The sequence below is a fragment of the Lonchura striata genome, chromosome Z (assembly GCF_050655825.1).
Source record: "Lonchura striata isolate lonStrDom1 chromosome Z, ASM5065582v1, whole genome shotgun sequence".
Lineage (NCBI taxonomy): Eukaryota > Metazoa > Chordata > Aves > Passeriformes > Estrildidae > Lonchura > Lonchura striata.
In genome coordinates, this window is record NC_140740.1 from 87,152,687 (window position 1) to 87,180,265 (window position 27,579).

The 27,579-nt window shown below is 54.8% G+C and overlaps 2 protein-coding genes and 1 long non-coding RNA gene across 17 annotated transcripts in view; 2 read left to right on the forward strand and 1 right to left on the reverse strand.

The window, feature by feature from the left end:
- LOC110478594 (NEDD4 like E3 ubiquitin protein ligase) overlaps positions 1-402 on the forward strand; it is a 78,502-nt gene extending 78,100 nt beyond the window's left edge. For all 11 annotated transcript variants that reach the window (XM_021545351.3, XM_021545352.3, XM_021545354.3 and 8 more), the window contains one exon: positions 15-402. In XM_021545351.3, coding sequence (XP_021401026.2) covers positions 15-117 — 103 coding nt within the window. In that variant the 3' untranslated portion in view covers positions 118-402. The remainder of the gene's footprint in view (positions 1-14) is intronic.
- A 25-nt stretch (positions 403-427) lies between these two features.
- Positions 428-3,185, reverse strand: LOC146763931 (uncharacterized). The gene is made up of 4 exons (XM_085568038.1): positions 3,151-3,185; positions 2,434-3,038; positions 1,842-2,033; positions 428-1,759 (listed from the first exon to the last, which is right to left on the reverse strand). Exons 1-3 carry the CDS (start codon positions 3,183-3,185, stop codon positions 1,963-1,965), a joined length of 711 nt encoding a protein of 236 aa, XP_085424164.1. The 3' UTR covers positions 428-1,759; positions 1,842-1,962.
- A 5,795-nt stretch (positions 3,186-8,980) lies between these two features.
- On the forward strand, positions 8,981-24,422 carry LOC144248368 (uncharacterized). Of its 5 annotated transcripts, XR_013341700.2 has the most exons (5): positions 8,981-9,244; positions 9,645-9,836; positions 9,919-10,144; positions 10,412-18,002; positions 23,949-24,422. It is a non-coding gene; the product is annotated as an uncharacterized LOC144248368 (long non-coding RNA). The 5 variants fall into 5 exon arrangements; XR_013341701.2 differs by lacking the exon at positions 23,949-24,422 and having other exon boundaries at positions 8,990-9,244; positions 9,938-10,144; positions 10,412-16,000; XR_014951082.1 differs by lacking the exon at positions 23,949-24,422 and having other exon boundaries at positions 8,993-9,244; positions 10,037-10,144; positions 10,412-16,000.
- The last annotated feature ends 3,157 nt before the right edge of the window (positions 24,423-27,579 follow it).

A 27,579-nucleotide genomic window follows, 5' to 3' on the forward strand; every position in this document is an offset into this window, starting at 1 on the left:
CTTGTCCCTTCTAGCTTTAACCGCCTAGACTTACCTCTGTATGAATCTTTCGAGGACCTGCGGGAGAAGCTCCTCATGGCTGTGGAGAACGCCCAAGGGTTTGAAGGAGTGGATTAACTTTGCAGCACCCGTTCCCTCTCCGAGCACGTTCTGCTGGCTTTGGCACCTGCCCGAGGGACTCCAAGGGCTTGTGGCACAGCAGTTGCCCGGCGCGGGGCTCTGGAGCAAACCCCGGCAGTGCGGGGGCCGAGCCCTGAGGCTGGGACTGTCACCCGGGGTGGCCTTGCTGATGTTCGCAAACCAGTTGCGAACTGATCACATTTCAGCAGGACTTACTCTATTTATGTTGTGCCTCTGTAGGCAAAGCCCTTAATAAATATTTTACACAATTTCTAATGACAATGAATGGAATTAATCATTTTACAGGTATAGTATTACAACTCATGTTTACTTCTTAATTGATTTAGACATTTTCAGATTTTATTTCATTACAATTAAATATCATATACTTGGAAAAATGAGCATTTTTCTTAATTTCATACCAGACTTTTTTTTTTTTTCAAAGCACATTGAGCCTTGTGTTCCTAAACTATTAGGAGAGGAGGAGAAAGCTCTGTGTGAAGCTTTCTCTCCACAGGCTGTCTCTCGAAAGCAGCTCTTCATTAAGCACATCACTGTTGTTCTGTATCCAGAAGTGAGAGCTGGATGTTGCATTTTTGTGTAAGTACTAGAAGAGTGTCCAAGGCACAGCACAGCCCTGATGCAGCATGTCCAGATGTCCGTTCTACTGAAGCTGCCTCATTACTGCCAAGCTGTACATGTGCTACAAAGCATCTGGGCTGAGGCTGGCATTTAGCCTTTTAGGAGAACATGCTGAACCCTGGCATTCTCTCTGTACAGCGATTGATTTTCCATCCTTTCCGCATTCCTGTTTTTGCAATGGATGCATTCCGAATGAAATCTGGTACTCTGGAACACAGCTCTGTTCCAGCTCCTGTTTGTGTGCACTTGCTGATGAACCTAATTAACACCGGGGTTGCTAATTTCTAACAGCACCGACTCTGAAGGCACTTTCTGCACCACTGGGAAGGCAGACCCGGTTTGAGCGTAAACGCTAACAGGATTTTACTTCTTCCTACTGCACATGTGAACTTGGCTGCTGCTGTATAAGACAAACCCCACCAGCTCTAGACCTGAGACTGCAGACTTGTTCCTTAGTAATTGTTTCTGTGGTTTCTTTTTTACGTACAAGGATTTATTTAATATACACTGCTGTCTAATCCATTTTACCTATGACATGTTGCATGCCTAATCTATAATGTCTGAGTTGCATCTGATTTCTAGCAGATTAAAGGTGACAGATTTGTGCTTGCCCCAGTGCAGTGACAGGATGACAGCACTGCTGGAGCAGGGCTGGTTCCACTGACCCGCAGCTCTGCCCCAGCCCCGCTCCCCAGCATCCAAGCAAGATGACACCACTTGCCAAAAGAAACTTCTGCCTCACCGCCAACAGTTTTTGAGCCCTAGCCTTACCTGCGTGTCAGGCCTGCGTCCAGCCACACTGCGGAGCCTGGGATACAGGATCACCCGGCTGGGAAGAAGCCTCACTGCCAGTAGCGTTCAGCAGTTCCGGTCCCAGTCCTGAGGAACATTAGGGCAGCACTTGAATGCAGATCAATTCCTTCTCTATTAAATATGCTTCCTGACATTCCTGCCTGACCTTTTCCATCGGAGGAGCAGCTGGAACGCAAGACAGTGGCTGGGGTCAGAGTAGACAGGAATGCTGTACTGATTGCTTGGCTATGGGGATAGAATAGGTAAATCTAGGTATTCCCACTGACCTGTACATTAAGCACAGCCGATTCCAACGTGGAACACCGGAGAGTCCCAGGAGGCGGGGTCCGGGTGACATCGGGGGCAGGGCCGACGGCATCAAGGCTGAGCGCGGGCAGCTGCGGGGCTTCAGAGGCAGGCCCCGGGCCCGACACAGGTGTGTGGGGCGGGGCCGAGGTGATTTAATCCCCGAAAATTGCCTGTAGATCATTTGTTTACTATGAGTGCGGTGAGAGTAGGAGGAGCTCCCGGTCCAGGCTTCCCCGGTGAGTCGTGGGGGCTTCAGCTTTCCCACTGCTCCCTCTTCTTTCTTCTCCCTGAATTCCTCTTCTTTCTCCCCCTCCCATCTGCCCCTTAAAACCTCGACACCTGTCCCCCCCACCTAGCTCTCCTTCTCTCTCCCCGTATTCCCCTTCTTCCTCCCCATTTCCCCCCCCCTTGCCCCCCAGAAACCGCCCCTCATCTCCCCTATCTACCCTCTTTACTTCTCTCCGTATTCCTCCTCCTTCTACCCTTTCCTCCCCCGTCCCTCTCCCCCCAAACCCGGAGAGAGCAAGCCACAGAGGAAGCGGGGAGAGGAAGGAGAGCATCGGGTCTTACGCGGCAGGTAGCGGGTGGGCTCCCGCGCCGGGCGCGGTCGAGAGCGGCGGAGGGGCTCGTTCCTTCCGACCGCGGCGATCCAGCCGCGCTCGTCCCGCCGCGTCCTCCGGGGGTGCGGTGGCCTCGGCGGGCCGCGGAGGGCTCGGCGTCCGCGGGGACCGCGCGGCGGCTCCCTATCCGCCAAGTGGCGGCCCGCGGGCCGGGAGGCGGCGCTGAGGGAGCGGAGGTGCCGGCGGGATCCCGGGGCCGGCACCGGCGGTGCCGAAGGGGTCCCGGGGGCAGGCACCGACGGAGTCCCGGGGCCGGCGGTGCCGAAGGGGTCCCGGGGCCGCACCGGCGGGCCCGGCACCAGTACAGCCCCGGTTCCCCGGGGCCGCAGCGGGAGCGTGCCCGGAGACCCGGCAGGACCCCAGCCGCAGCAGGAGCGGCTGCGGCCGTCCCGGAGCGGCTCTTCCCGCCCGCGGCGATGCCGGGTCCGATCCCGCCTCGATCCTCGGGCCCGGAGACGCACACGCCGCCCGCCGAGGAAGACGCGGCTGTGCCCAGCCTCAGCAATAGATGCCGGCAGAGCCTGGACCCGAATCCCCCGGGCCCAGATCCCGGCCCTGGCCCCACCTCAGCGCCTTAGGCTCCGGCCAGCGTCGGGAGCGGCCTCCGGTCCGAGTTTCTTCACAACGCCGAGCGACAGTCCCGCCGCATCCCGAGAAGAGCATCCACCGCGGAAAGCCGGGCGGGCGTAGATCCGCCGGCATTTACGGGCGCGGGGCGGGGCGGGGCCCGGGGGCGGGGCCTTGGGGGCGGGGCCAGCACAGGTGCGCGCACAGGTGCGCGTGGCCCCAGTGCGGCTGCGCAGGGCGGGGCCGGGGGGTATTTAAAGCGCGGGGCGAGCGCGGCGGAGCCATTTACTCCTCGGCGCTCGGTCCGGGATGCTGCGGCCGGCTGGGCCCTATATCTCTTTTTCTTTTCCTCTGCGTTTCTATTCTTTTGTATTTCTTTTCCTGTATACCTTTCCCACCTACCATCCCTTTCTCCCCCCCCCATCCCCTACAGCCTCCCCAACCCCCCCCTTCCCTCTCCCCCCTTGCCCTCCCCTCCATCCCCCCCCGTTGGTTCTCCCATTCCCACCCCCCCGCTATTCGCCCCGCTTCCCCCCAACCCTACCCTTCCTTCCTCGACACTGCCTTCCTCCCGTCCCCCTCCCCACCTGCCCTGCACACCCCGATCTCTCTCCATCTGCCCCCTTGCCCTTGTCCCCTTCCCCTCGACTGCCGCTCTGCTCCCCTGTTCTCGTGCCTCTCTCCCCCCTTTCCTTCTTTCCTCGCAGCCGCGGGGCTCGGGGCGCCGCAGAATAAAGCCCAGAGGGCCGGAGCCGGCGCCCCCCGCCCTCGCTGGGGTCCCCACACGGGGGAGACCCGCTCTGCGGGTCCCCCCATTGCAGTCTAATACACGGCCCGACACTGCCGCCGTGCGGCTTTCCCGACATCACACTGGGGGTCGGGCTGGGGAGCAGGGAGGGCAGGGCGTCCCGGGGGGGGGGGCGGGGGGTTAGGAAGGGCACCCTCATTAGGAGGGGGTCCCTGGGGAGGGGTCAGGGTGGGCCCCCTCCGGAGGGGGGGGTCCCTGGGGAGGGGTCAGGGTGGGCCCCCTCCGGAGGGGGGGGTCCCTGGGGAGGGGTCAGGGTGGGCCCCCTCCGGAGGGGGGGGTCCCTGGGGAGGGGTCAGGGTGGGCCCCCCCCGGAGGGGGGGGTCCGCGGAGGGGGGCGGGGATCGGGGCGGGGGGGCGCGTCTTCCCGCCTCCAGCCCCACCCTCGGGCGCCCTCCTCTGGACGGCGTCGGCCCTCATTAGGAGGGGATCCCGGGGTCGGGGCGGGGACGGTGAAGGGGAGGGAAACTAAGAAACTATTGTATCCTTCCCCCCCCTTCTCCCCTTTTAGAATCGCTTCTTAATTCCCCCCCCTTCCCCCCCCTTCCCCCCCCACCCCCCCTACCCCCCCCTACCCCCTTTTAGAATCGCTTCTTAATTCCCCCCCCTTCCCCCCCCTACCCCCCCTTCCCCCCCCTTCCCCCCCTTCCCCCCCCTTCCCCCCCTTCCCCCCCCTTCCCCCCCCATACCCCCCCCTTCCCCCCCCTACCCCCTTTTAGAATCGCTTCTTAATTCCCCCCCCTTCCCCCCCCATACCCCCCCCTTCCCCCCCTACCCCCTTTTAGAATCGCTTCTTAATTCCCCCCCCTTCCCCCCCCTACCCCCCCCTTCCCCCCCCTTCCCCCCCCTTCCCCCCCCATACCCCCCCCTTCCCCCCCCTTCCCCCCCCATACCCCCCCCTTCCCCCCCCTACCCCCTTTTAGAATCGCTTCTTAATTCCCCCCCTTCCCCCCCTTCCCCCCCCTACCCCCCCCTTCCCCCCCCTACCCCCCCCTTCCCCCCCCTTCCCCCCCCATACCCCCCCCTTCCCCCCCTACCCCCTTTTAGAATCGCTTCTTAATTCCCCCCCTTCCCCCCCCATACCCCCCCCTTCCCCCCCTACCCCCTTTTAGAATCGCTTCTTAATTCCCCCCCCTTCCCCCCCCATACCCCCCCCTTCCCCCCCTACCCCCTTTTAGAATCGCTTCTTAATTCCCCCCCCTTCCCCCCCCTACCCCCCCCTACCCCCCCCTTCCCCCCCCTTCCCCCCCCATACCCCCCCCTTCCCCCCCCTTCCCCCCCCATACCCCCCCCTTCCCCCCCCTACCCCCTTTTAGAATCGCTTCTTAATTCCCCCCCTTCCCCCCCCTTCCCCCCCCTACCCCCCCCTTCCCCCCCCTTCCCCCCCATACCCCCCCCTTCCCCCCCCTACCCCCTTTTAGAATCGCTTCTTAATTCCCCCCCTTCCCCCCCCTACCCCCCCCGTCCCCCCCCTTCCCCCCCCATACCCCCCCCTTCCCCCCCCTTCCCCCCCCATACCCCCCCCTTCCCCCTTTTAGAATCGCTTCTTAATTCCCCCCCCATACCCCCCCCTTCCCCCCCCTACCCCCCCCTTCCCCCCCCTACCCCCCCTTCCCCCCCCTTCCCCCCCCATACCCCCCCCTTCCCCCCCCTTCCCCCCCCTTCCCCCCCCATACCCCCCCCTTCCCCCCCCTTCCCCCCCCAGACCCCCCCCTTCCCCCCCCTACCCCCTTTTAGAATCGCTTCTTAATTCCCCCCCCTTCCCCCCCCTTCCCCCCCCTACCCCCCCCTTCCCCCCCCTTCCCCCCCCATACCCCCCCTTCCCCCCCCTTCCCCCCCCATACCCCCCCCTTCCCCCCCCTACCCCCTTTTAGAATCGCTTCTTAATTCCCCCCCCTTCCCCCCCCTACCCCCCCCTTCCCCCCCCTTCCCCCCCCTTCCCCCCCTTCCCCCCCCTACCCCCCCCTTCCCCCCCCATACCCCCCCCTTCCCCCCCCTACCCCCTTTTAGAATCGCTTCTTAATTCCCCCCCCTTCCCCCCCCACCCCCCCCTTCCCCCCCCTACCCCCCCCTTCCCCCCCCCGCTATCTAAATACCCCCCAGCCCCGCCCCGCCCCGCGCAGCCGCACTGGGGCCACGCGCAGGTGCTGGCCCCGCCCCCTGGCCCGCTCCGCCCCTGGCCCCGCCCATGGCCCCGCCCCTGGCCCCGCCCCCGGGCCTCGCCCCGCCCCCGGGCCCCGCCCCGCCCCGCCCCGCCCCGCGCCCTTAAATGCCGGCCGCTCGACGCCCGCCCGGCTTTCCGCGGTGGATGCTCTGCTCCGGATGTGGCGGGACCGTCGCTCGGCGTTGTGAGGAACCTCGGTCTGGGGACCGCTCCTGGCGCTGCGCGGAGCCCAAGGTACTGAGGTACGCCTGGGACCCCGTCGGCGCCGCCGGTGCCGGAACCCCACCGGCACCGGCGGCGCCGGCCCCGGGACCCCGTCGGCGCCGGCGTCGCCGGCCCCGGGACCCCGTCGGCGCCGGCGTCGCCGGCCCCGGGACCCCGTCGGCGCCGCCGGCCCCGGGACCCGCGCCGCCGGCCCCGGGACCCGTCCGCACCGCCGGTCCCCCGGGACCCCGTCGGCGCCGGCGTCGCCGGCCCCGGGACCCCGTCGGCGCCGACGGCCCCGGGGCTCGGTCGGGGCCGCCGGTACCGGGCGCGGGACCCGGTCGGAGCCGCCGGCCCTCGGGACCCCTTCGGCACCGGCGGCCCCCGGAATCCCTTCGGCGCCGCCGGCCCCGGGACCTCGTCGGCGCCGCCGGTCCCGGGACTCCGTCGGGACCACTGGCCCCGGGACCTCGTCGGCACCGCCGGTGCCGGCACCGGGACCCCTCCGGCACCGCCGGCCCCGGGGCTCGGTCGGGGCCGCCAGTACCGGGCGCGGGACCCCGTCGGAGCCGCCGGCCCTCGGGACCCCTTCGGCACCGGCGGCCCCCGGAATCCCTTCGGCGCCGCCGGCCCCGGGACCTCGTCGGCGCCGCCGGTCCCGGGACTCCGTCGGGACCGCCGGCCCTCGGGACCCCGTCGGCACCGCCGGTGCCGGCCCCGGGACCCCGTCCGCACCGCCGGCCCCCGGGATCCCTTCGGCGCCGCCGGCCCCGGGACCACGTGGGCACCGCTGGCCCCGGGACCCCGTCGGCGCCGACGGCCCCGGGGCTCGGTCGGGGCCGCCGGTACCGGGCGCGGGACCCCGTCGGAGCCGCCGGCCCTCGGGACCCCTTCGGCACCGCCGGTGCCGGCCCCGGGATCCCTTCGGCACCGCCGGTCCCGGGACGCCGTCGGGACCGCCGGCCCTCGGGACCCCGTCGGCACCGCCGGTGCCGGCCCCGGGACCCCGTCCGCACCGCCGGCCCCCGGGATCCCTTCGGCGCCGCCGGCCCCGGGACCACGTGGGCACCGCTGGCCCCGGGACCTCGTCGGCGCCGCCGGCCCCGGGACCCCGTCGGCGCCGCCGGCCCCGGGACCCCGTCGGCGCCGCCGGCCCCGGGACCCGTCCGCACCGCCGGTCCCCCGGGACCTCGTCGGCACCGCCGGTGCCGGCCCCGGGACCCCGTCGGCGCCGACGGCCCCGGGGCTCGGTCGGGGCCGCCGGTACCGGGCGCGGGACCCCGTCGGAGCCGCCGGCCCTCGGGACCCCTTCGGCACCGCCGGTGCCGGCCCCGGGATCCCTTCGGCACCGCCGGTCCCGGGACGCCGTCGGGACCGCCGGCCCTCGGGACCCCGTCGGCACCGCCGGTGCCGGCCCCGGGACCCCGTCCGCACCGCCGGCCCCCGGGATCCCTTCGGCGCCGCCGGCCCCGGGACCACGTGGGCACCGCTGGCCCCGGGACCTCGTCGGCGCCGCCGGCCCCGGGACCCCGTCGGCGCCGCCGGCCCCGGGACCCCGTCGGCGCCGCCGGCCCCGGGACCCGTCCGCACCGCCGGTCCCCCGGGACCTCGTCGGCACCGCCGGTGCCGGCCCCGGGACCCCGTCGGCGCCGACGGCCCCGGGGCTCGGTCGGGGCCGCCGGTACCGGGCGCGGGACCCCGTCGGAGCCGCCGGCCCTCGGGACCCCTTCGGCACCGCCGGTGCCGGCCCCGGGATCCCTTCGGCACCGCCGGTCCCGGGACGCCGTCGGGACCGCCGGCCCTCGGGACCCCGTCGGCACCGCCGGTGCCGGCCCCGGGACCCCGTCCGCACCGCCGGCCCCCGGGATCCCTTCGGCGCCGCCGGCCCCGGGACCACGTGGGCACCGCTGGCCCCGGGACCTCGTCGGCGCCGCCGGCCCCGGGACCCCGTCGGCGCCGCCGGCCCCGGGACCCCGTCGGCGCCGCCGGCCCCGGGACCCGTCCGCACCGCCGGTCCCCCGGGACCTCGTCGGCACCGCCGGTGCCGGCCCCGGGACCCCGTCGGCGCCGACGGCCCCGGGGCTCGGTCGGGGCCGCCGGTACCGGGACTCCGTCGGGACCGCCGGCCCTCGGGACCCCGTCGGCACCGCCGGTGCCGGCCCCGGGACCCCGTCCGCACCGCCGGCCCCCGGGATCCCTTCGGCGCCGCCGGCCCCGGGACCTCGTCGGCGCCGCCGGCCCCGGGACCCGTCCGCACCGCCGGTCCCCCGGGACCCGTCCGCACCGCCGGTCCCCCGGGACCCGTCCGCACCGCCGGTCCCCCGGGACCTCGTCGGCACCGCCGGTGCCGGCCCCGGGACCCCGTCGGCGCCGACGGCCCCGGGGCTCGGTCGGGGCCGCCGGTACCGGGCGCGGGACCCCGTCGGAGCCGCCGGCCCTCGGGACCCCTTCGGCACCGCCGGTGCCGGCCCCGGGATCCCTTCGGCACCGCCGGTCCCGGGACGCCGTCGGGACCGCCGGCCCTCGGGACCCCGTCGGCACCGCCGGTGCCGGCCCCGGGACCCCGTCCGCACCGCCGGCCCCCGGGACCCCGTCGGCGCCGCCGGCCCCGGGACCCGTCCGCACCGCCGGTCCCCCGGGACCTCGTCGGCGCCGCCGGTCCCGGGACTCCGTCGGGACCACCGGCCCCGGGACCCCTTCGGCACCGCCGGCCCCGGGACCTCGTCGGCACCGCCGGTGCCGGCCCCGGGACCCCTTCGGCACCGCCGGTGCCGGCCCCGGGATCCCGCCGGCACCTCCGCTCCCTCAGCGCCGCCTCCCGGCCCGCGGGCCGCCACTTGGCGGATAGGGAGCCGCCGCGCGGTCCCCGCGGACGCCGAGCCCTCCGCGGCCCGCCGAGGCCACCGCACCCCCGGAGGACGCGGCGGGACGAGCGCGGCTGGATCGCCGCGGTCGGAAGGAACGAGCCCCTCCGCCGCTCTCGACCGCGCCCGGCGCGGGAGCCCACCCGCTACCTGCCGCGTAAGACCCGATGCTCTCCTTCCTCTCCCCGCTTCCTCTGTGGCTTGCTCTCTCCGGGTTTGGGGGGAGAGGGACGGGGGAGGAAAGGGTAGAAGGAGGAGGAATACGGAGAGAAGTAAAGAGGGTAGATAGGGGAGATGAGGGGCGGTTTCTGGGGTGCAAGGGGGGGGGAAATGGGGAGGAAGAAGGGGAATACGGGGAGAGAGAAGGAGAGCTAGGTGGGGGGGACAGGTGTCGAGGTTTTAAGGGGCAGATGGGAGGGGGAGAAAGAAGAGGAATTCAGGGAGAAGAAAGAAGAGGGAGCAGTGGGAAAGCTGAAGCCCCCACGACTCACCGGGGAAGCCTGGACCGGGAGCTCCTCCTACTCTCACCGCACTCATAGTAAACAAATGATCTACAGGCAATTTTCGGGGATTAAATCACCTCGGCCCCGCCCCACACACCTGTGTCGGGCCCGGGGCCTGCCTCTGAAGCCCCGCAGCTGCCCGCGCTCAGCCTTGATGCCGTCGGCCCTGCCCCCGATGTCACCCGGACCCCGCCTCCTGGGACTCTCCGGTGTTCCACGTTGGAATCGGCTGTGCTTAATGTACAGGTCAGTGGGAATACCTAGATTTACCTATTCTATCCCCATAGCCAAGCAATCAGTACAGCATTCCTGTCTACTCTGACCCCAGCCACTGTCTTGCGTTCCAGCTGCTCCTCCGATGGAAAAGGTCAGGCAGGAATGTCAGGAAGCATATTTAATAGAGAAGGAATTGATCTGCATTCAAGTGCTGCCCTAATGTTCCTCAGGACTGGGACCGGAACTGCTGAACGCTACTGGCAGTGAGGCTTCTTCCCAGCCGGGTGATCCTGTATCCCAGGCTCCGCAGTGTGGCTGGACGCAGGCCTGACACGCAGGTAAGGCTAGGGCTCAAAAACTGTTGGCGGTGAGGCAGAAGTTTCTTTTGGCAAGTTTTACAACCCAAATTTTCCTTACCTTATTTTTTACTCAAAAATACTCATTCTTAGGTTTTTTAAAGTTTTGTCCCCCAAAATTCCCCTACTCTTCCACAATTTTCTTCAAACTATTTGTTTAATAACATGGAGCTTTTCTCAAGATTTACTCCCACAATTTTCCCTATTACTCGTCGCCTCATTTTTGTCATTTTTCATTCTCTTCTCCAGAGAAGGATGGAGACTGTCCTCAGAGGGAAACACAAGCTGATGGGACCCAGCTCTGGCATCCCATTTCCTCTTCTTGCTGCTGTCCTGGAAAACCACAGGTAAGAAGTCCTCAGACCTGGCACCCTTGAATAACGGGAGAGCTGGAGTTTCACCCCGGTCCCAGTGCCCTGCACCGCAGCACTAATAAGAGCACAGGCTGACTGCTCCACCCAGCACCATCCCTCCTTTTCCTGCACCATTCCCACATCCTGTGTCTATGCCAGAGGCTGGCACCCAGCACTGCGCCAGCTCTCTCCCTGGCAGCACACCAATGTAGCGGCCTGGCTAGAAGTGGCTCCTGTCCGAATCCAGAGTGGTGAGAAAAGTGGAAGTTCCTGACTCCACACTGGAGATGGTGGCCCCGCTACACAGATTAGTGTGTCCTTCCAAAAACAGCGGCATTGTTTTGGGTAGGGATAGAAAATGGCCCAGAAACGCATCTGTTTAGCTGCCTGACCCCGACCCCAATTCCAACCCAGACCCCATGTTCTCAGCACGATTTCTTGCAGCACTATAGGACAGAGAGAAGAGAAATTACTTTTTATGATCTTGAAATTTATCCAGGTGGAACTGGGATATTGTCTTGCCCCTCCTCAGAGCACTGCAGGCACATGGGAGCAGCTCAGCACCAGCCCAGTTCTGAGAAATAACAACATGTGAGGGCTTTAAGTGTTAATCACAACTCTCTTGTCTCTTGGTGGCAAAGATTCAGTCCCACAGTCCCAGACTGATGAGGGAAGAAAGGAATTTCTGTTATTCATGGAAAAGCTTCTGTTACTCCTTCTGCAGGCTTTTAATTCTGTGGCCTGTGTGATTGTCTGGTATCTTTTTAACAAGACTTACCAGAGATTTAGGTTTAGGAACTGAATTTGGGTCACTACAAAATCTTGCCAAGCTTGAAGGCCTGAGTTGAAGACTGCTCTCAGAAAAAGTCCTTTATTATTCCTCTGTCAGATTTCCCTTGGCACTGGGCACAGAAGGTGGGGATTTGGATCAGGAATTCTGCAAGCAGGGCCTGTGTGACCCTTGGCTTCCTGTGCATGTGTGTGTGTATGTATGTCTGTGAGCCAGGGCTGGGACAAGGACTCATGCTGGAGCTCTTTGGAGCCATTTTAAAGGTCTGATCCTAGAACATTTTGGAGGCTGTTTCCAGAGCTCCATTTGTAGCTGGATCTCACTCCAAGTGCAGCAGTCCAGGGGAGGGCTCTGACCTCTCCAGATTTCTGCTCAGCCAGGCTGCGGCTGTCGCTGGCTCTAATTGGGATCATGGCAGGTTTTCTGGAGAACTGGAGATCAGTAAGGACTGCTGCTCTGGAAAACGGGGGCCTGCAGGGATTTGCTTTAGCAAAGCTGAAATGCAATTTGTAAAGGTAGCCCAAAATTCAAATTCCTGCAGGTTATGTTGAGGACAGGAGAACTAGGTCAGAACTGGGTTTTGTGGTAAGAGGATCTGAGAAGCTGCATCCCTGCATGTGGCATGATCTGTATGGTTAAAATGAAGTCCCTGTCCCAGAGGCTGATGGTTTCTGCTCATTCCTGTGGCCAGTTGTCTCCAGTGTGTCACCAATCCAGAGTGATCTGCTCGGGTTTCAGACTGTCCGTGCTCTGGTCACTACAGTCCCCAGTGCCTGAGACGAAGGCACTGACACACAGTCCTGACCAGAGCGGCCAGTGTCACTTAAATAGAAATGAAATGCACCAGACTTGCTGTGGAAAGGAACTGCTCTGGGCTTGCTTCAGTTTTAAAATTTTGAGTAAATTCTTGATGCATAACCAGTTAATTCTGCCTCTAAAGAGAGAGGTTTTCCTCAGCCCTGTTTACAGATTGCTATATACAAATGCACATAACTGTATAAAGGAAAACCAGAAGCAAAAACCAACATCCTCTGCTACAATAGATTATAATTTTATTGTGGCCATTTATTTTGTGGTAAGTAATAACTGCCTTTCCCAATGTGTTTTGGGGTTTCAGCTATTTGGGAATAATTTCAGCCAACTCATTGCATTGAAAATATGAAGGTGGGGATGAGTGACCAGTACCCTGGGAACGGCTGTGGATGTGCCTGGGTCAGGAGAAAATGGTCAGGGCTTATCTTCTCCTAGTTTGAGGCTGGGTCTGGCAACACCATAATATTCCAAAGCAGACTAATTATTTCCTCCACTTTATCACTTGTCCAGGCTCTCTGCTATGTCAGTGGATACACCTCTATACCATAGGGGCTTTCCATGTGGGCTTCAGGGCTTTCCTCCAGATTTCCATTTTACAGACCTCTAGTGCTGCTGGATTAGCTAAAGGACGTGACCTCCCTGTAAAATCAGTTTTTAAACAAAAGGTAAACTTTGAACCTTGAACTACAGCTAAAAGATAAGAGATGCACACTAGATCAGTACTTGGCAAATATGAATTGCATGCCATGAGCAGATAGCTCTCTGCTGTACCTCTACATGTTTTAGTGTGCTGGTGCAGCACAGATCTTTAGTTTTAAGGGATTCTTTACAGAGCACAACCATTAAATAACTTCTAGCTGCTTCGAAGTGGAGTAACATAGTGTAAGTCTAGTAATTACCTTCCTCTGCAGCCCACCTAGAGTTCAGGGAACTGAGGGCCACCTGTTTGCACAAGTGACAATATTTTCCCTACCACACTGGTAATTTCCTTTGCCCTACTGCATTACTTCTGTGCACAGCAGCTTTTAGGAAAATTGTCAAGTTTGGAACAGTTCCTCTTCCTCAGCAAGCAAGCAGCTGGTTCACCATCTCCAATTATGTAATAATAATGTAACTATCATTTGTGCTTCTATGTTTTATCAATGGCTGGGTACAACACACACATTTTGGACTCAGCATTGCCCAGTTGTGCCCATAGATTGCTATTTGATAGCAAGGCAGGAAACATCTTTCTGTTGCTCCTTTCTGTCTGTGGTTCGTAACAACGGTGCCAAGCCTATCGCAAGAGTTTGCACTTCAGCCAATATTCCAGGAGTTCGAATCCCCAAGACAAAGGTAGGTGGTCTTACATGCCAGGGAAGCAGCCCAAGAGAAATCAGTGTTCCTCAGGAACACCCCAGATGTGACAGATGTTCCTGCCCTACACATGGACAGAAGCTCAGTGCCAGGAGCACCCAGAGTGCAGCAGTTTTGTGTGCAGTGCAAGGGTCCTAGTAACAACTCCAGCCTGGCAGCCTCCTGGTCCAGGAAAGCACTGGCAAGAACTGCAGTCCAATGAGAAAATGCAGCTGCCTTGAGATTGCTTTGTACTCTGAATTCCCAGAGCAACAAAGCTGCTGATGTCCCGTTTGGCAAGGACACTTTCATGGCGAGATGTCGACAGCATTGTCAGCAGCTTTTAGGACCTGGAGAATTTAATCAGGACTTCAGTGCAGAGACAAACACTAGAGAGAGGCAGAATCACTGCTTCTAAGCACAAATTTGAACCAGAAACTGACTCTCCACCAATGTGGACTCCTGGAAGCAAGTTTTTACTTCATGTCTCACTTAGAGGAAAAAAAAAACCCAACCAAAATAAAACTGTCCCTGCTTCCCTAGGATACAACATTTCCTAGGGATTTGGTGCTTTTCTGTCTAGTGCCTCTCATGGCTTGAATGTAGGCACCAGGAAACTCAGCTGAGCCAGTTCCTCCATCTCTGGCCTCTGGTGCATTCACATCAAGAATGGTTTGGTAACACATACCTACTATATAGTGACACATTTATTGTAAACAAATACAGGTTTGTGGCACACACAAGACATCTCAATTCACCTTATTCTTACTACCAAGTTGTCATTTGTCTTGTGGCAAACACAATCTTCTATCAGCATCAGCACAAGTACCCAGGGATTTTTCTTTCTGATTATAAAAGCCTATTTCCTCCCCAGGCAGCCACTGGGAGCTCTGACAACACTAACAGAACATTCCTTCCCAGCTTGCTTAACATCACCTTTCAGAGCTTTCCCCTGGCACCACGACAGAAAGGCACCAAGAAAGTGCCACATCCACTCCTGAGCTCCTTTCAGCTCAGCAGTAGGGGGTCTGCTCATTTCAGCAGGGAAAGGGACTGCTGGGGAAACAGCCTGGGAGAGGCACAAGGCAACCCAAGGCCTTCCTACACCCCCTGCACACACAGAGGAGGCCACCCCACAGAAGCCAGGACATGTTCTCAGTTTACTAGCATAGCTGTGGAAATTTCTCTGTCAGTATAGTTCAGACATGTAGCACAGCACCAAAATAATGATTTATCTGGTACTGAAAATAACTGTGTGCCTTTAGAAAGTGCTAGGGGGGGCGCGGGGAAAAGGACTTAATCCAGCACCATTACTTCACTAGGTGCTGGATCAGCAAACACACTAAGCAATACATAGTAACCCTCACTCAGCATCCTCCTGCTCTTAGCTCAAACTATATTTCTAAAGCTGACTTTTAAAAAAAACCCAACCATGAAACCCCCAAGACTTCATGTAAATAAAAGCACAACTTTAAACAACACTTAAAAATCAACATTAATTCAAACTGCCATACTCATGCCAGCTTTCAGGAGTTAAATAACAATGCAGTTACAAATTAAATAAAAGCTTTTTTATGTTTGAAAATTTCAGTCGAGTTGGAATATTTGCATCAAATAATGCATTTCAGGAAAACTTAATTCAATGAAAAATTCCCAGTTTGGGGTAAAGGTGAGTCAGCCAGTTCTCACAAATCTGTGGCTGCCACTGCCTGACTTTGAGAGAACTCCATCCCATGCTCCCAGTAGGTACAGTCATTAATCTTTATGCTTTTCAGCAAAATTCTGTAATTCACACAGTAAGTGCTGCACTAGTACATACTGGATGAAACCCAGGCCCTGCAGAAACCACCAGGAGTTCTCCTGCTGTTTCTGTTAGATTTCCTGCCACTGGTGACTGCCCAGTGTTCCGCCGCTCTAGAGCCCTCTGCAAGGCCTCTGGTCCCTTGAGCCCACAGCACCTCCCACTTCAGCATCCTCAGCAAACTCACTCCTGGTGCCTTGCACTCCTGCACCCAGGTCCTGGATAAAAGCATTGAACAGTACAAGCCCTTGGATTGAGACCCAAGCACTCTGCTGGCAAACCACAGCTGTCCTCTTCCTGTGGCACCTGGCCTGGCTTCCAGTGAGCCAAGAGCCTGCCTGGCTTTTGCCAGAATGGCATTGCTTCTCCTGCTCACATTTCATTCAAACCTGACCGGCACTCAGGGCCCTCTCAGGCAGCTCCTCAGGGGACATGGCCAACTGCTCCCTTAAATTTGTTCTCTTGAAATCCAGGGCGACAACTCTGCTTTTTGTAACTACACCAAAAAATTTAAATCCAACCATTTAATGGTCACTGTGACCAGAACCATCACTCTTGCCATGAGTCCTCTATTCACAAACCCCTGTAGCAGAGCACCTTTCCTAGTTGGCTCGCTGAGCTCTTGTGATGAGAAATTATCCTCAACAAATTTCAGGAATTCCCAGACTGCTTGTCACAGCAGTGTGGTACTCATGTCTAGTTAAGCTACTCACTAATCCTAAATTAAAATTTGACTTTACATTCCATTAGCACTCAGGAATGTTCTACTAGCATTTAAGAATTGTGAAACACACAGAATCTTGCCACACAACCACTTAGCTTCAAACATGGCCCCAGAACATTGTTCATTAACCTGGGTAATGCAGAGCCCTGGCCCACGCCCACAGAGGCTTCAGAGGAATGATTAATGTTTAACATATTCCAGCTCACATATGTGAAATAACTCCAACACACCAGCTATGGGCAGATGGTACCTTATTTCACCAGGCACACTAGGAACACACGAGCTGTGCCACCGGCAGGCAGGTGCCACCACACCACACACACCCGTGTCCCTGCCAGCCCAGAGCAAGCACAGCCCGGCTTGGCCCATGGTCAGACCCCACAGCTACAGCCCCTCTCAGCCAGGCCCCAGAGATCTCCATCCATGTGGCCCCAGCGGCTGTGATCCGACAGCTCCGGGCCCCTCCTGTGTCACAGGCGCTCCCATCGCAGGGCACCGCCGTGCCCAGTGCCACCCGGGACAGCCCGTCTCGGGGCATGGAGCGGCCCAGGTGCCAGTCCTGGGAACAGCACCCGTGGCACTGCCAGAGCCGGGGCAGTCTCCTGGGAGCGTTCCCAGAGCCCAGCTCCAGGCATGGCCCATCCAGCCCCGCAGCCACACGTGTGGCTGGAGGCTCTGGCAGGGACCAGGGCCCCCCATCCCATGCCAAAGACAGCTCCACAGCCTGGGCAGTGGGAGAAAGCTCTCACATAATTTGGAAAAGCATCAGCTGATATCTGGAGGAAATAACTCACTTCCCTCTGAGGATAAAGATTCAGATTTGTACGTGTGGTGTTTTGGTTTTTTCCAGTCATAATAAACTTCTGAGAAAGAAAACCAAGTTTCCAGGATTATTCCAGAAAGAGCAGGTGAGTTCTAAACTTCAGTTCATACGGAATTAATCTGGCAAGCATTACTTAAAAGATAGGGTTTTTTCTTGGTAAGCAGAGAGAGTAATATCTGAACCTCTGAATAAGCCTTGGAAGCAAATAATGTTAAAATGACTGCAAGAGCTTAAGAGTCTTCCCTTGGACATGAAAATAAGTAATTGTTTCTTGGTCTTTAAATGGGCACATTCTATCTCCTATTTAATGAAAATAAAAATTAATTCACTGAGATCACTAAAACAAGAATTGCATGTGTTGAATTGTTCTCCAATACAACAGAAAAATTCCAAGAGGCCGGAAAGTGTTTTGTTTTAGAGCCACTAGAAAGTTTTAGCTTTAAAAAAAAAAAAAATCTCCCAAACACAGCAAACTGATACCAATGATTTGGCAAAAGGGGGGTCCCATACAGCATTAACAGTGTACAGTGGCTGTGACATATGACCCCTGGTGAGACTGATATAGATTGATAGAGCGGGTTCCTTTGGTCCCAAAAAAAATTACTGAAACACCTGAGCAGTATCTCCAAATAGGAATATCAATACCTATACGTTTAAAGTGGCAATTAGCTGGAAATCAAATAGCATTTTCCTCCATTCTCCCTTATTGTTTTTTTTTTAAAAAAAAAAGGTTACTTTTCATTGTTGGCTCTCATTTCTCCATTAAAATAAAAAAAAAAAAAAAAAAAGAGGGAGAAAATTCATTTAACCAGCAAACTAGTTCCTTTCTCAAACACCAATACTACTAACGCTGTGAAGCATTCAGAAATGAAACACACACACAAAAAAAAAAGGAATTCTCAAAATAATTTTTCTTCAACTGTATTCTGAGGACAACATTGTAACTGGGAGGCCTTGTGAGGCTATGGCAATAGATTTCAAACTCTGGTAAGCTGAACTGGTACGTGATTACACAGGCGGGTCATGCATGCGGTTCCTAATGGTCAAAGACAGCCAGATGTTTCCTTACAGAGCTGGGCACTCCTCCCCTCCCCACCCAACAAGACGCGGTGTCCTTTTAAGCCCAGCCCAGCCCCTGCCAGCCCCGTTTGCCCAGTGACATCTCCACGGTGTGCGGGACAAAGGCGGACGCGGACACCAGGTTAGTGACCGTTTTCACAGCGAGGGAGAGAAGAGGCTGTTCTTTGTTCTCTCGTGGCAGCAGAAGCATGGCCCGGAGCTTTGTGGACAGCCCTTTAGCCGCAGGATCACTCAGTGCCCAGGGGCCAGGAAGCGGGCAGCACCAGGCTCCGCTGGGGCCGCTCTGCCTCGGCCCCCGAGCGCCCTGCGACCGCCCGCAGACGCAGCGCGGCCTCAGGGGCGGCCAGCCCGCCCTCAGCTTCGCAGCACGCCCGAGGGCTGCCCTGCCGACAGCTGCCGCTCCGCAGCCACCCTCCAGCCGTGCGCTCACAGAGCTCCAGCCAAGGGCTCCCAGAAGGGAGACAGCTGCCTCTTGGCCCTGGCACTGGGACTCCAGTGTTCACACGGGTCCCGTTTCTCACACACTGAGGCTGTAGATGCCGGGTACAAACATCACACGGAGGGTTCTGAAGTGCGGGCGCATGAATACCTCAGACTAGTCCATTGCACAGTATTTGGGATTACACTTCAGCTAAATACCTTTGGGAGCTCTGTGCCGCTGTGCTCAGTGAGCACAGTATGAACCCACTGATTTCCAAGAGCTGATCTTGAAAAAGCCCTGGAACACAGGGAATTGTTCTCGCACAAAAGCTGCTGCCTCACTTTACCCCCAGCTTTAGTCCTTCTTTTCACTCAAAACTGTCTGAACGCCTAAGGGTGATGTTCAGTACGTGCACCAACCTAATTAATTACAGACCAGCAGCACCTAAGCAGCCACAGCCTGTCCCTCAGACCTGTTGGTTTGGATTACCCACATGGACAGATTGGGAAAAGATAGCAGCTTCTCTTTCTCTGAGGTCTTGAAATAAGGATTTTGTGAAAAAAGGCTTCAGGAAATAGGCAGAAGTGTCCAGGATCCAGACACCATCACCCTTCATCATCCCGAGGCTGAAACACGAGGCATCCTCTGATTCACTAACCACACCCTGTTTTATTTCTCTTTTTCTAACCTATCCTCAGAGAGCATGAAGATGCTGGCAGGCAGGCAAAAAGTTTTCTGGTAATTTCTTTCTGATCCAGCACATTTCCCACAGATAATCATTCTATAAAGCTCAACAAATCTAATAAACGCCAAGGCACAACACCACCTATTTCAATTGCAGAGTACAGGAACCTCAGCCATCTCATTCCAACCACAAAAAATAGAAGTCCACATACTTGTCAGTTTTAAGTTTTGCCAGGCGAGTCAGTCTAGAAGAGCAGTCTCAGGAACTCCAGAGTTGTTGTAATCCAGTAAATTTAATATCCAATGCAATGGGTAATCTTCTCCAACTTGGCAGAACCAGTTCTAAAGCCACACTGAGAATCACTTTAGACTAAAAAAACCATTACGAGGTCCCTGAGGCACCCTCACACCTGATCTTAATCAGGACTAATTAACTTCCAGGATGCCTGAACACCTGTGTAATTCCCACGCCTGTTTCTACAGCCTGTACTGTGCATTAATAACTCTTCTTTCCATTCTTTTGATACATAATGTTGCAGTTTCCACTGCTAGGTCAGGAATTGCCAATGCTCACTTTATTTTGAGCTCAGGATCCATATTTCACCCCCCTGCTGTTTCTGTGCATAGGTTCCCTGCAATGCAGCAGCCTTGCAGCACCTAAGGGGCTCATAGGAGGGATGGAGAGGGACTTGGGACAAGGGCCTGGACTCACAGGACACAGGGAATGGTTTCACACTTCCAGAGGGCAAGATTAGATGGGATATCGGGAAGAAATTCTCAGCTGTGAGGGTGATGAGGCCCTGCCACAGGGTGCCCAGAGAAGCTGTGGCTGCCCCATCCCTGCGAGTGTTCCCAGGCCACGTTGGACAGAGCTCGGAGCAACTGGGAAGAATGGAAGGCATCCCTGCCCATGAGGGTGCAATGAGGTGATCTTTAAGGTCCCTTCCCACCCAAACCATTCTGGGATTCCCTAGTTTTGACACAGAAACTTCCCAGTTATGCTTGGCCAAGTAACTGGGACTCGGGCTGCCACTGGCAACTGGCCTCTGCCCACTGGGAGCAAATAGTTTCTGGAGCATTCTCCAGTTACCAGTGCTACAAATATTTTCCTTGTGGAAAAAGAGCACTTCAGCTCTTTCACAAAAGCTGCTGCCTCACTTTCCTCCCCACTTTAGTCCTTTTCATTCAAAACTCTTTCTCTGAGGTCTTGAAATCAGGATTTTGTGAAAAAAGCTTCAGTTCAGCAGAGGCACGGCAAACAGGATTGGAATAGCCATGGGAAATGAAATTTCATGCTACATAGGGCGATAAATGAGTTGGTAAAACAGGTTAGACTAAATGTGGAATCTATGTTAAGTTTCCATCTAGCAAGGAAAGTGCCTGCTATGTCACACAAAACCACTTGATGGGTCATTCTTCGTTACTTAATCACCACTATCTCCAAAACATTGCCATCGTGGTTGCACTTTGTTTTTCCACGTAACTGGGGAATTAGGAGCAGATGAATATAGAAAAGGAAAGCCAAGTCCAGCCCATGCCAAGCTGAGTTTAATTGGCCTTGTCTTGGCTACTTCTAGGCCCTGACTTTAAGCCCTTCTGGTGGCCAGACTAACTGTAGGGAGTTCCTCCAGTCACCACTGGGCCTAGGCAGAACATCAGCATGGAGTTATAAAACCACTATAAAAACTTTGTCTTTGTGATTTTTTTCAAGGGGCCAAGCTGATTTTTTTGCTTTTCTCAAAAGAGCAAGACTAACACCCGTGTGAGATGCTGACAGGCATCTCCTGCGACATGGGAGCCACACAGGGCTGTACTGCAGCGCTGCAATTAAAACAACTAGCAGTTAATTACTGCTGGCTGCAAGCCAAGGGCACCGAGAGCTCTGTCCACCCTGCCCCAAAGTCTGCCTCAGACCGGCCCCAGGCCTTGCTGCTGGGGCTGGGCTCATGAAGGGACAGGGGCAGGGCACAGGGCCCCTCAGCAGAGGCACCCTCAGCCCCGGGCACAGACTGCACTAGGGGCTGACAGAGTTCAGGTCACCAAAGTCTCTTCAAGTTCTGAGAAGTGGATTTTACTTGCAGAGACGAAAAATTAATAAAGCTGCTTATCCTCATGTGCGGCTCAGGGGAGAGAGGACTAAGAGAGCTGGATGCCCTCCCTAGGGCATCCTTCGTACACTGGTGTGCCCGTCACACCTGCTTGCAGAGCCAGCAGATCTCCCGGGGGAAGGGGAGTCGCCCTGAGGGACTGGTAACTACAGGTTTTTTGTGTTAGCCTTCTGGTTACAGCATAACTGCTTAAATTCGGCCCACAACTGTTTTGCTGGGGAAAAAGCAATGTCATGAGGGGTACATTGCAGCCAGACCTTACTCTCCTAATCTGGAGGTAATTCCCAACCCCTCTCTGTTAGAGTGAATGGTTACAGGAAATGCCAGGACAATCCAGAGCTGATGTAATGAGTTGGATGATTGGGAAACTCAAATCAATTTCATTTATTGATGCCCAGCAGAAATCAGAAGAGATCATGGCTTCCAGGTTAAAGACCTTTGCTCAGCTTTCTGCTGCTCTCAGCTAATCTTTCTCTACCCAGCCATTGCAGTGACCAGCACAGGTAATCTTTAACCAGTGGCCATTGACTGACAAGGATCACAGAATTTCTCCTCTGGGATTTGAGCTGTCCCAGCACTTGTAGCCCTTACCTCTGTCCATGAGATCGTGGTAAATGTGCCCTTTGAATGCTGCAGTACTCTGGGATAAGCTGATAAACACCATCTTTGTCTACTCTGAGCCCAAGAATTCCCGTAGCAATGTCCTCTCAAAAATTAGCACAGTCACTGACATTAAGAAGGCAAAGGGACAGCTTCAGTTCCACTGTCGGATATGTGTAATTTTTCTCCATAAAAGATTCTGGCCTAAATCTTTGACCCAGATTTGTCTGGAAGTTTAAGCCAAGGGAGTCATGCCCACAGGTGGTGGGCCATGTTTGGATTTTCCACAGATGAAATAGCCAGTCCCATTTCCCTCAACATAGCCTACACATTGTATATAAGAAAAATGAGAGGAAAGAGCTTTTGTAGGGATCAAATTGTATCTTTTGTCTAGTGACATCTTAGTCACCAGGAACTCTGTATATAAAATGGAAGCACAGAATAATTTAGACTGGAAGGGACTTTTGGAGATCACAGGACTGAGTCCTTTGCTCCAAGCAGTGCCAGCCTCACAGTTCAGCTGCACTTCAAAGTTAGATGATTTTGCTTGGGGTCATAGGTACATACTTCCAAGGGAAGAATCTGTCCCTCTGGTCTATGTGCAACGCAGGTTGCATTATCTGCCCCTGTGTCACCTTTAGTAACATTTAAACAGACCAGTTCCTTTTATTTTTCCAGGAATTTCCCAATACTTCGGCATTTCATTTCAGAGAACTGGACCCCAACCAGTCTGCAGCAGTACTGGATGTTGCAATGCAGTTCCAGACTTTCCCCAGGCTCCCTGTAGAGTGACCAGTGCTTTACCTGCAGTTGCAGAGCCCCATTTTGAAGGAAACTGGCTTTTTTTTCCACCAGAAACACAACCCAGAAATACCAAGTGCTGTTTCTGCTGTGATTAAAAGTAGCACATTTTAGGTTTTTTTACTAGTTTTGGACAACATGTGGCATTTTGGTTTCGGGTTGGTTGTTTTCTTTTTAATATGAGGTCTTATGTCCTCTTCTTCTGATTAAGCATATTGTCAGATACCTTCTGTAGACTTCAAATGCACATCCGTACTTTCATAGTAGCATAAGGGGTTTGCACACAGGATGCTGATGCAATTGTACAGGTCATTTTTAGATACCTACTTTCCCCAAAACTTGTTCTACTACTAGGGCCACCTCTGAGCTAGTAGAAGTAGTATTTTTGTCATCTTTACACTGTGTGCATATACGAATAACTATTTACGTAACAGGAATGGGATTAGAAATCATAATTTTAGGAAACAGTAGATTATTCTTGCCATGACAGATTTGCAGTCCAAGACAGCATTAAGCAAAAAAGACGTGTCATCAACTAGTAACAAAGAGGGTGTAAGGAGAGGACAAGACACAGAATGTTTTCCAAATTTGATTTCGTGGTGGTTTTCTCCTACTGCATGGACATGTCCAGCTAAAATCAGTAAAATTACCCGATTCCTCACTTTTGTGAAGTGTTTATATTGAAAACTTTGCTTCCTAAACCCCCAAACTATTACTTCGTTCCAAAACATTCTAATGGAACAGAAGTCTGGTAATGGAAGTAAGTGATGAAACACCTGTTAGTTAACTAGCAAATGTTCTGATACCCAAAATGCGACTTTATTTTACGTTCATAGAAAATCTCAGGTTCAAATCCTATTTCAGCCTTCACAAAAAAAAAAAGTGAAGTTCATTAGGCCCTAAAGTGGAGGTTTATGCAATGGTCTTATTGTTGGATGAGGTCCTGGGAGGTGTGTACCATTCCTGGGTTTGCCAGTGTTGTTCAGACAGGCTCAACCAAAGCCAGGCTTTTCCCCCTGCCTCCTAGGTAAAAGTGCTGGAAAGTAAAATCTGAAAATTCCCAGGCAAAGTAGACGGTACATCAGAATTTAAGAAAGAAAAAAGATTGGCATGCTCCAGCAGTGAACATGAGATGAGCACTGTGACCTGAGGAACTGACGAAATCAGTCTCACTGGCAGAAGTAAGCAATTAATATGCAGCCAGAGTAAACACTCTTCATCTCAGGGTTCAGCAACACAAAGAGCTGAAACCCCCTTATCTTTTGCATTTTTCCCTCCCAGCATGTGCTCTCTGAAGGAACAGAGAAAACTGAGGTCTCAGAGCATTTTCCATTCTTTAGTCTGACTAAAGGTGACTCTGGCTCAGTGCAGCGAGGGTCATCTCCCTCCCCCAGATCAATATTTTAATGTGACTTATCAGAACAAGAATGAATTGTTTACTTTAAAACCTCAGGATCCCATAAAGGGAGAGGGAAAGGTGTCCACTGGAAGCAGAGGCTTGCAGCAGCTGCCCACTGCTGGGAACTCAGAAAAGAAACGAGGACTCCAAAGATTCGAGTACAGACAGTCAGCAAAATGTCCTGCGAGAGAATCCCAGTTCTGCCAAGCCCTAACAACACACCAGAGGATCCTTTGGCTGTTGTCTCTGATGGTAAGTGCCTCCCTGAGCAAAATTCCTGCGAGGGAAAGGAAATGCTAAAAGACAGTAACAAAAATAAAATAGTGCAGGTGGATTTTCAACACTAAGCACTTGAAATATCCACACGTGCCCAGGGCTCAATTGTGTAATTTAACAGGATTTAATGTCTTGGACCTAGGGATCTCTACCTGCACTTAGAAAGAGATGAGGCTTTTGTTAGGGTAGGGCAAACCACCCTGTTTATTGTTTTTAAGAAATGGGGTGGTGGGAAAACTGACGGACTTTCTGGGGGAACAGGAATGCTTCCAGGTCTGCCATGTGGGAAGGACAGGTTCGGTGACCCACCTCAAGAAAACCTCTTGAAAATCCATTTGTTCTTCACAATGCTCTCTGAATTGGAACATCCCAATGATGTTCTTTACACAGATGTCCAGCAGAAGAGAAGCAAAAAGGGGATTTTTTTTCTCTGATGTTTATGCTTTGTTTTCTCCCTGTAACTTTCCCATTACTTTTGGGTTTTTTTTCCACGTGCAGTACTAAAAACTAGTGGCCATTTCTCTTTCTTGCATGATATTTTGTCTTTGAAATATTCCTGTTGATTTGCTGGAAGCTTCCACATAGCTGAGGGACTAAAAATTGCCTGTTTGCAGTGGCATCAGCTGCCTTGCTTTCTCCTTATGTGTTCTGCAGTGAAGTCAGGTCCTTTTGTCAGGATTTCTGGGCTTTCCTGCTCTGCACAGGATTGCCAGGCTTTTCCTCAGGGAGCTTCTTCAGTAGGAATTTGCAAGATCCTTCCTCTCTGCTGCAGAGAGAAAGCTGAGTAAAATGTATATGAGAAAAGGTAAGGGAAGACACCGACACCGAGGTGAGTTAGAAAGCCAGATACAGCACCTCTGTCCCTTTGGCATTCATTTCTCACTGTCACCAGCTCCAGCACAGGCACACTTACCAAAACCAGCCCTGTGGACCTCAGGGCTAGGAGCTGCATCCTTACTGACAGAATGTTCTGGCATTACTGTGTTTTTGCCATCATTAATTCCAAAGACTCAGTGCCATGGGATGCTCAGGGTGTGTTGCAGCTCGTCTCCTTCTTTCAGAGATGTCTCCTTCATAGCTGGGACTGCATAGGAGCCTGACCTGTGGATCTGCACATCTGCCTGCTTTGTGTGTGTGTTCAAATGCTCAGCTCTGTTCCACTACAACACTACACACTCAAAACACAGACAGAACCAGTGGGACATGAAAATCCCTTGGATGTCAGCCATGCCCGAGCATTTCTAGGATTGTTTTTGTGGCAGGGATGGGAATGCCAGATTATTACTGTTGTAATAATCACACTGGAGAAATGAAACAGCCTGACACTGAAGCTCCATTTCTCTGCTGTTCTGTCCACCAGCAAAAGGCACTTCAGAACCCAGTTTCTACTGCCAGATTGTGGCACTGAATTATCACAAACCCTTCCCTGAGGTTTGATTAGATGTAAATCAAGAATTAAACCGATCCAGAGCCCCACTAAGTCTGCCCTGACCTATCAACACTGGTTGAACTATATTACAATTGGGAAGAAGATCCAGGTAAAATATAAAGTTAGATCACAGGGTGAGGAGACCCCTGTTACACTGTGAAGAGCAGGCTGGTGGTTCAGGTGTGTCAGTACAGGTGGGCAGCAGATCATCTGGGTGCAGGCACTTTGACATTTGATGCTGTAGAATTGAGTGGGTTGATCTGTGAGCTCTGTGCTCCCTTCACAAAAAGGGATTGCTGAGAAGGCTAAACCCAGGGAGGAGTTCTCAGAGGATGAGCCTTTTGAGGGCTTTAACTTTCTTAACGCTCTGTTGCTAAAGCAGAACCAGATCCAGAAGACTGTTGGAGAGTCTGGGTTTACTACACATGGGGAGCAAATTCTCCCCAGTATGTAAAATGGGAATGCATTTCTGAGCTTAAAAATAAATGAGAGGGGAGCGTAAAAGCACTACAGCAAAACATCTCATTCTCATCTTTTGGCACAAAAAGACAACTGCATCCCCTCCCAAGAGGCTTCTGACTGGTCTAACAGGGGATTCTCTTTTGAGCCAGAAAGTTCAATTTTCAGTACTTAAAAAGAATAAAAGCTACTGCTGTCCACCCCAGCTTTGGTTTATAACCTCCCCCCTTCCATGTGTTCTTCCTTCTCTGTTTTCTCTGCCTCTCTGCAGCATTCAGATGTCATGATGGCATGTAACTGAATTTCCATGGGTTACAAATCCCCGTGCAGCATGCTTGTGTGCTCTTAATCCACTCCCTAGTCCACATAATCTTTTACGGGATGTTTTCTACTCACTGAGAGTGTGCAAAAATGTTATTTGGCTAGCAGTCTAAACACAGAGAGAAACTCTGAAACACCCAGCTTGTGCAGAGATGAGCACCACAGCTATGGACCCTAGAGCTTAATTCCCTGATGCACAAGTGCTGATGTGTCCCAGAAGAGCATCATGGAATAGCACAGGGGCAGTGGGACCAGGACTACAGCCCAACTTGACTGTCTTGTATGTGGGCTACTCAAAAATGCTGCTACAAACAAGTATATGAAAATCAAATGTAATCCGCAGCATTGTGATGCCTCAGGTCTGACATAGCTATAAAAGTCTGATGCAGATTCTGGGCTGACTCCAGCACTTAGAGGAAGACACAAGCCCTTGCAGAAATTACTCATCCCTTTTGTCAGGAATTTGCCTCCAGAATAGTACAGATTACTTTCTCAGGTACTGTCCATCTCCCTTGTCTGTAAGGGCACTCAAAGCCACTTAGCTTTTACATTCCCACAGCCAGCAGAGACACAATATTCACTCAAACCAATTCAGGATTCTGTGTCCCGCCTCCTTGTGAGGACCCCAGTGTGCCACATACAAATATGCACAAACCTGCTCTCGTGTCTGTTTTGCAGGTCTTTGAAATCCCCTCTGCTGAAGTCCGCGGTGTGCCTCCATCACTCTTTCCACAGGCTAAGGACCTTCCTGCTCCTAGAGCTGTGGAGTGTGACAATGGTGTTTGTGTCCATCTATCAAACGCCATTATCACACTAAATAGTTCCTGGCAGACAAGGCATCGGGTCAGGAAGCTTTGGGACCTCTGGCAGTACATCTTCCCATGTGCTGAGGAATAAACAACTGTGGTACGTGCACAGCAGGATGACTCTAAAAGGAGGAGTCATTTTAGAGGCAAAAGCACCAGAATATGAGAGAAATCCGTACTCTCACACATGCACTTCCAGATCCCCACTGTAAAGCACACCAGACATCTTAAGGAATCATCACTATACTATACTGTCATCATTAGGAATATGTATTTCCTTGGCATTAATAGGGCTGTGTTTACCTCTGAGAGGTCAGCTTGCAATTTTCATTGAACTGACCGGGACAATAAAACTGAAGGCAATTAGCCAATAGAGTGAAACTCCATCTCTGAC

Excerpts from the sequence above, each read along its gene's own strand:
- LOC146763931 (XM_085568038.1), bottom strand. The coding sequence starts at position 3,185 with ATGCCGGCGGATCTACGCCCGCCCGGCTTTCCGCG. Across the intron at positions 3,039-3,150 it reads CGCCCGCCCGGCTTTCCGCG|GGCCGGGATCTGGGCCCGGG; the intron begins GTGGATGCTCTT and ends AGGTGGGGCCAG. Across the intron at positions 2,034-2,433 it reads GCCCACCCGCTACCTGCCGC|GCAATTTTCGGGGATTAAAT; the intron begins GTAAGACCCGAT and ends AATGATCTACAG.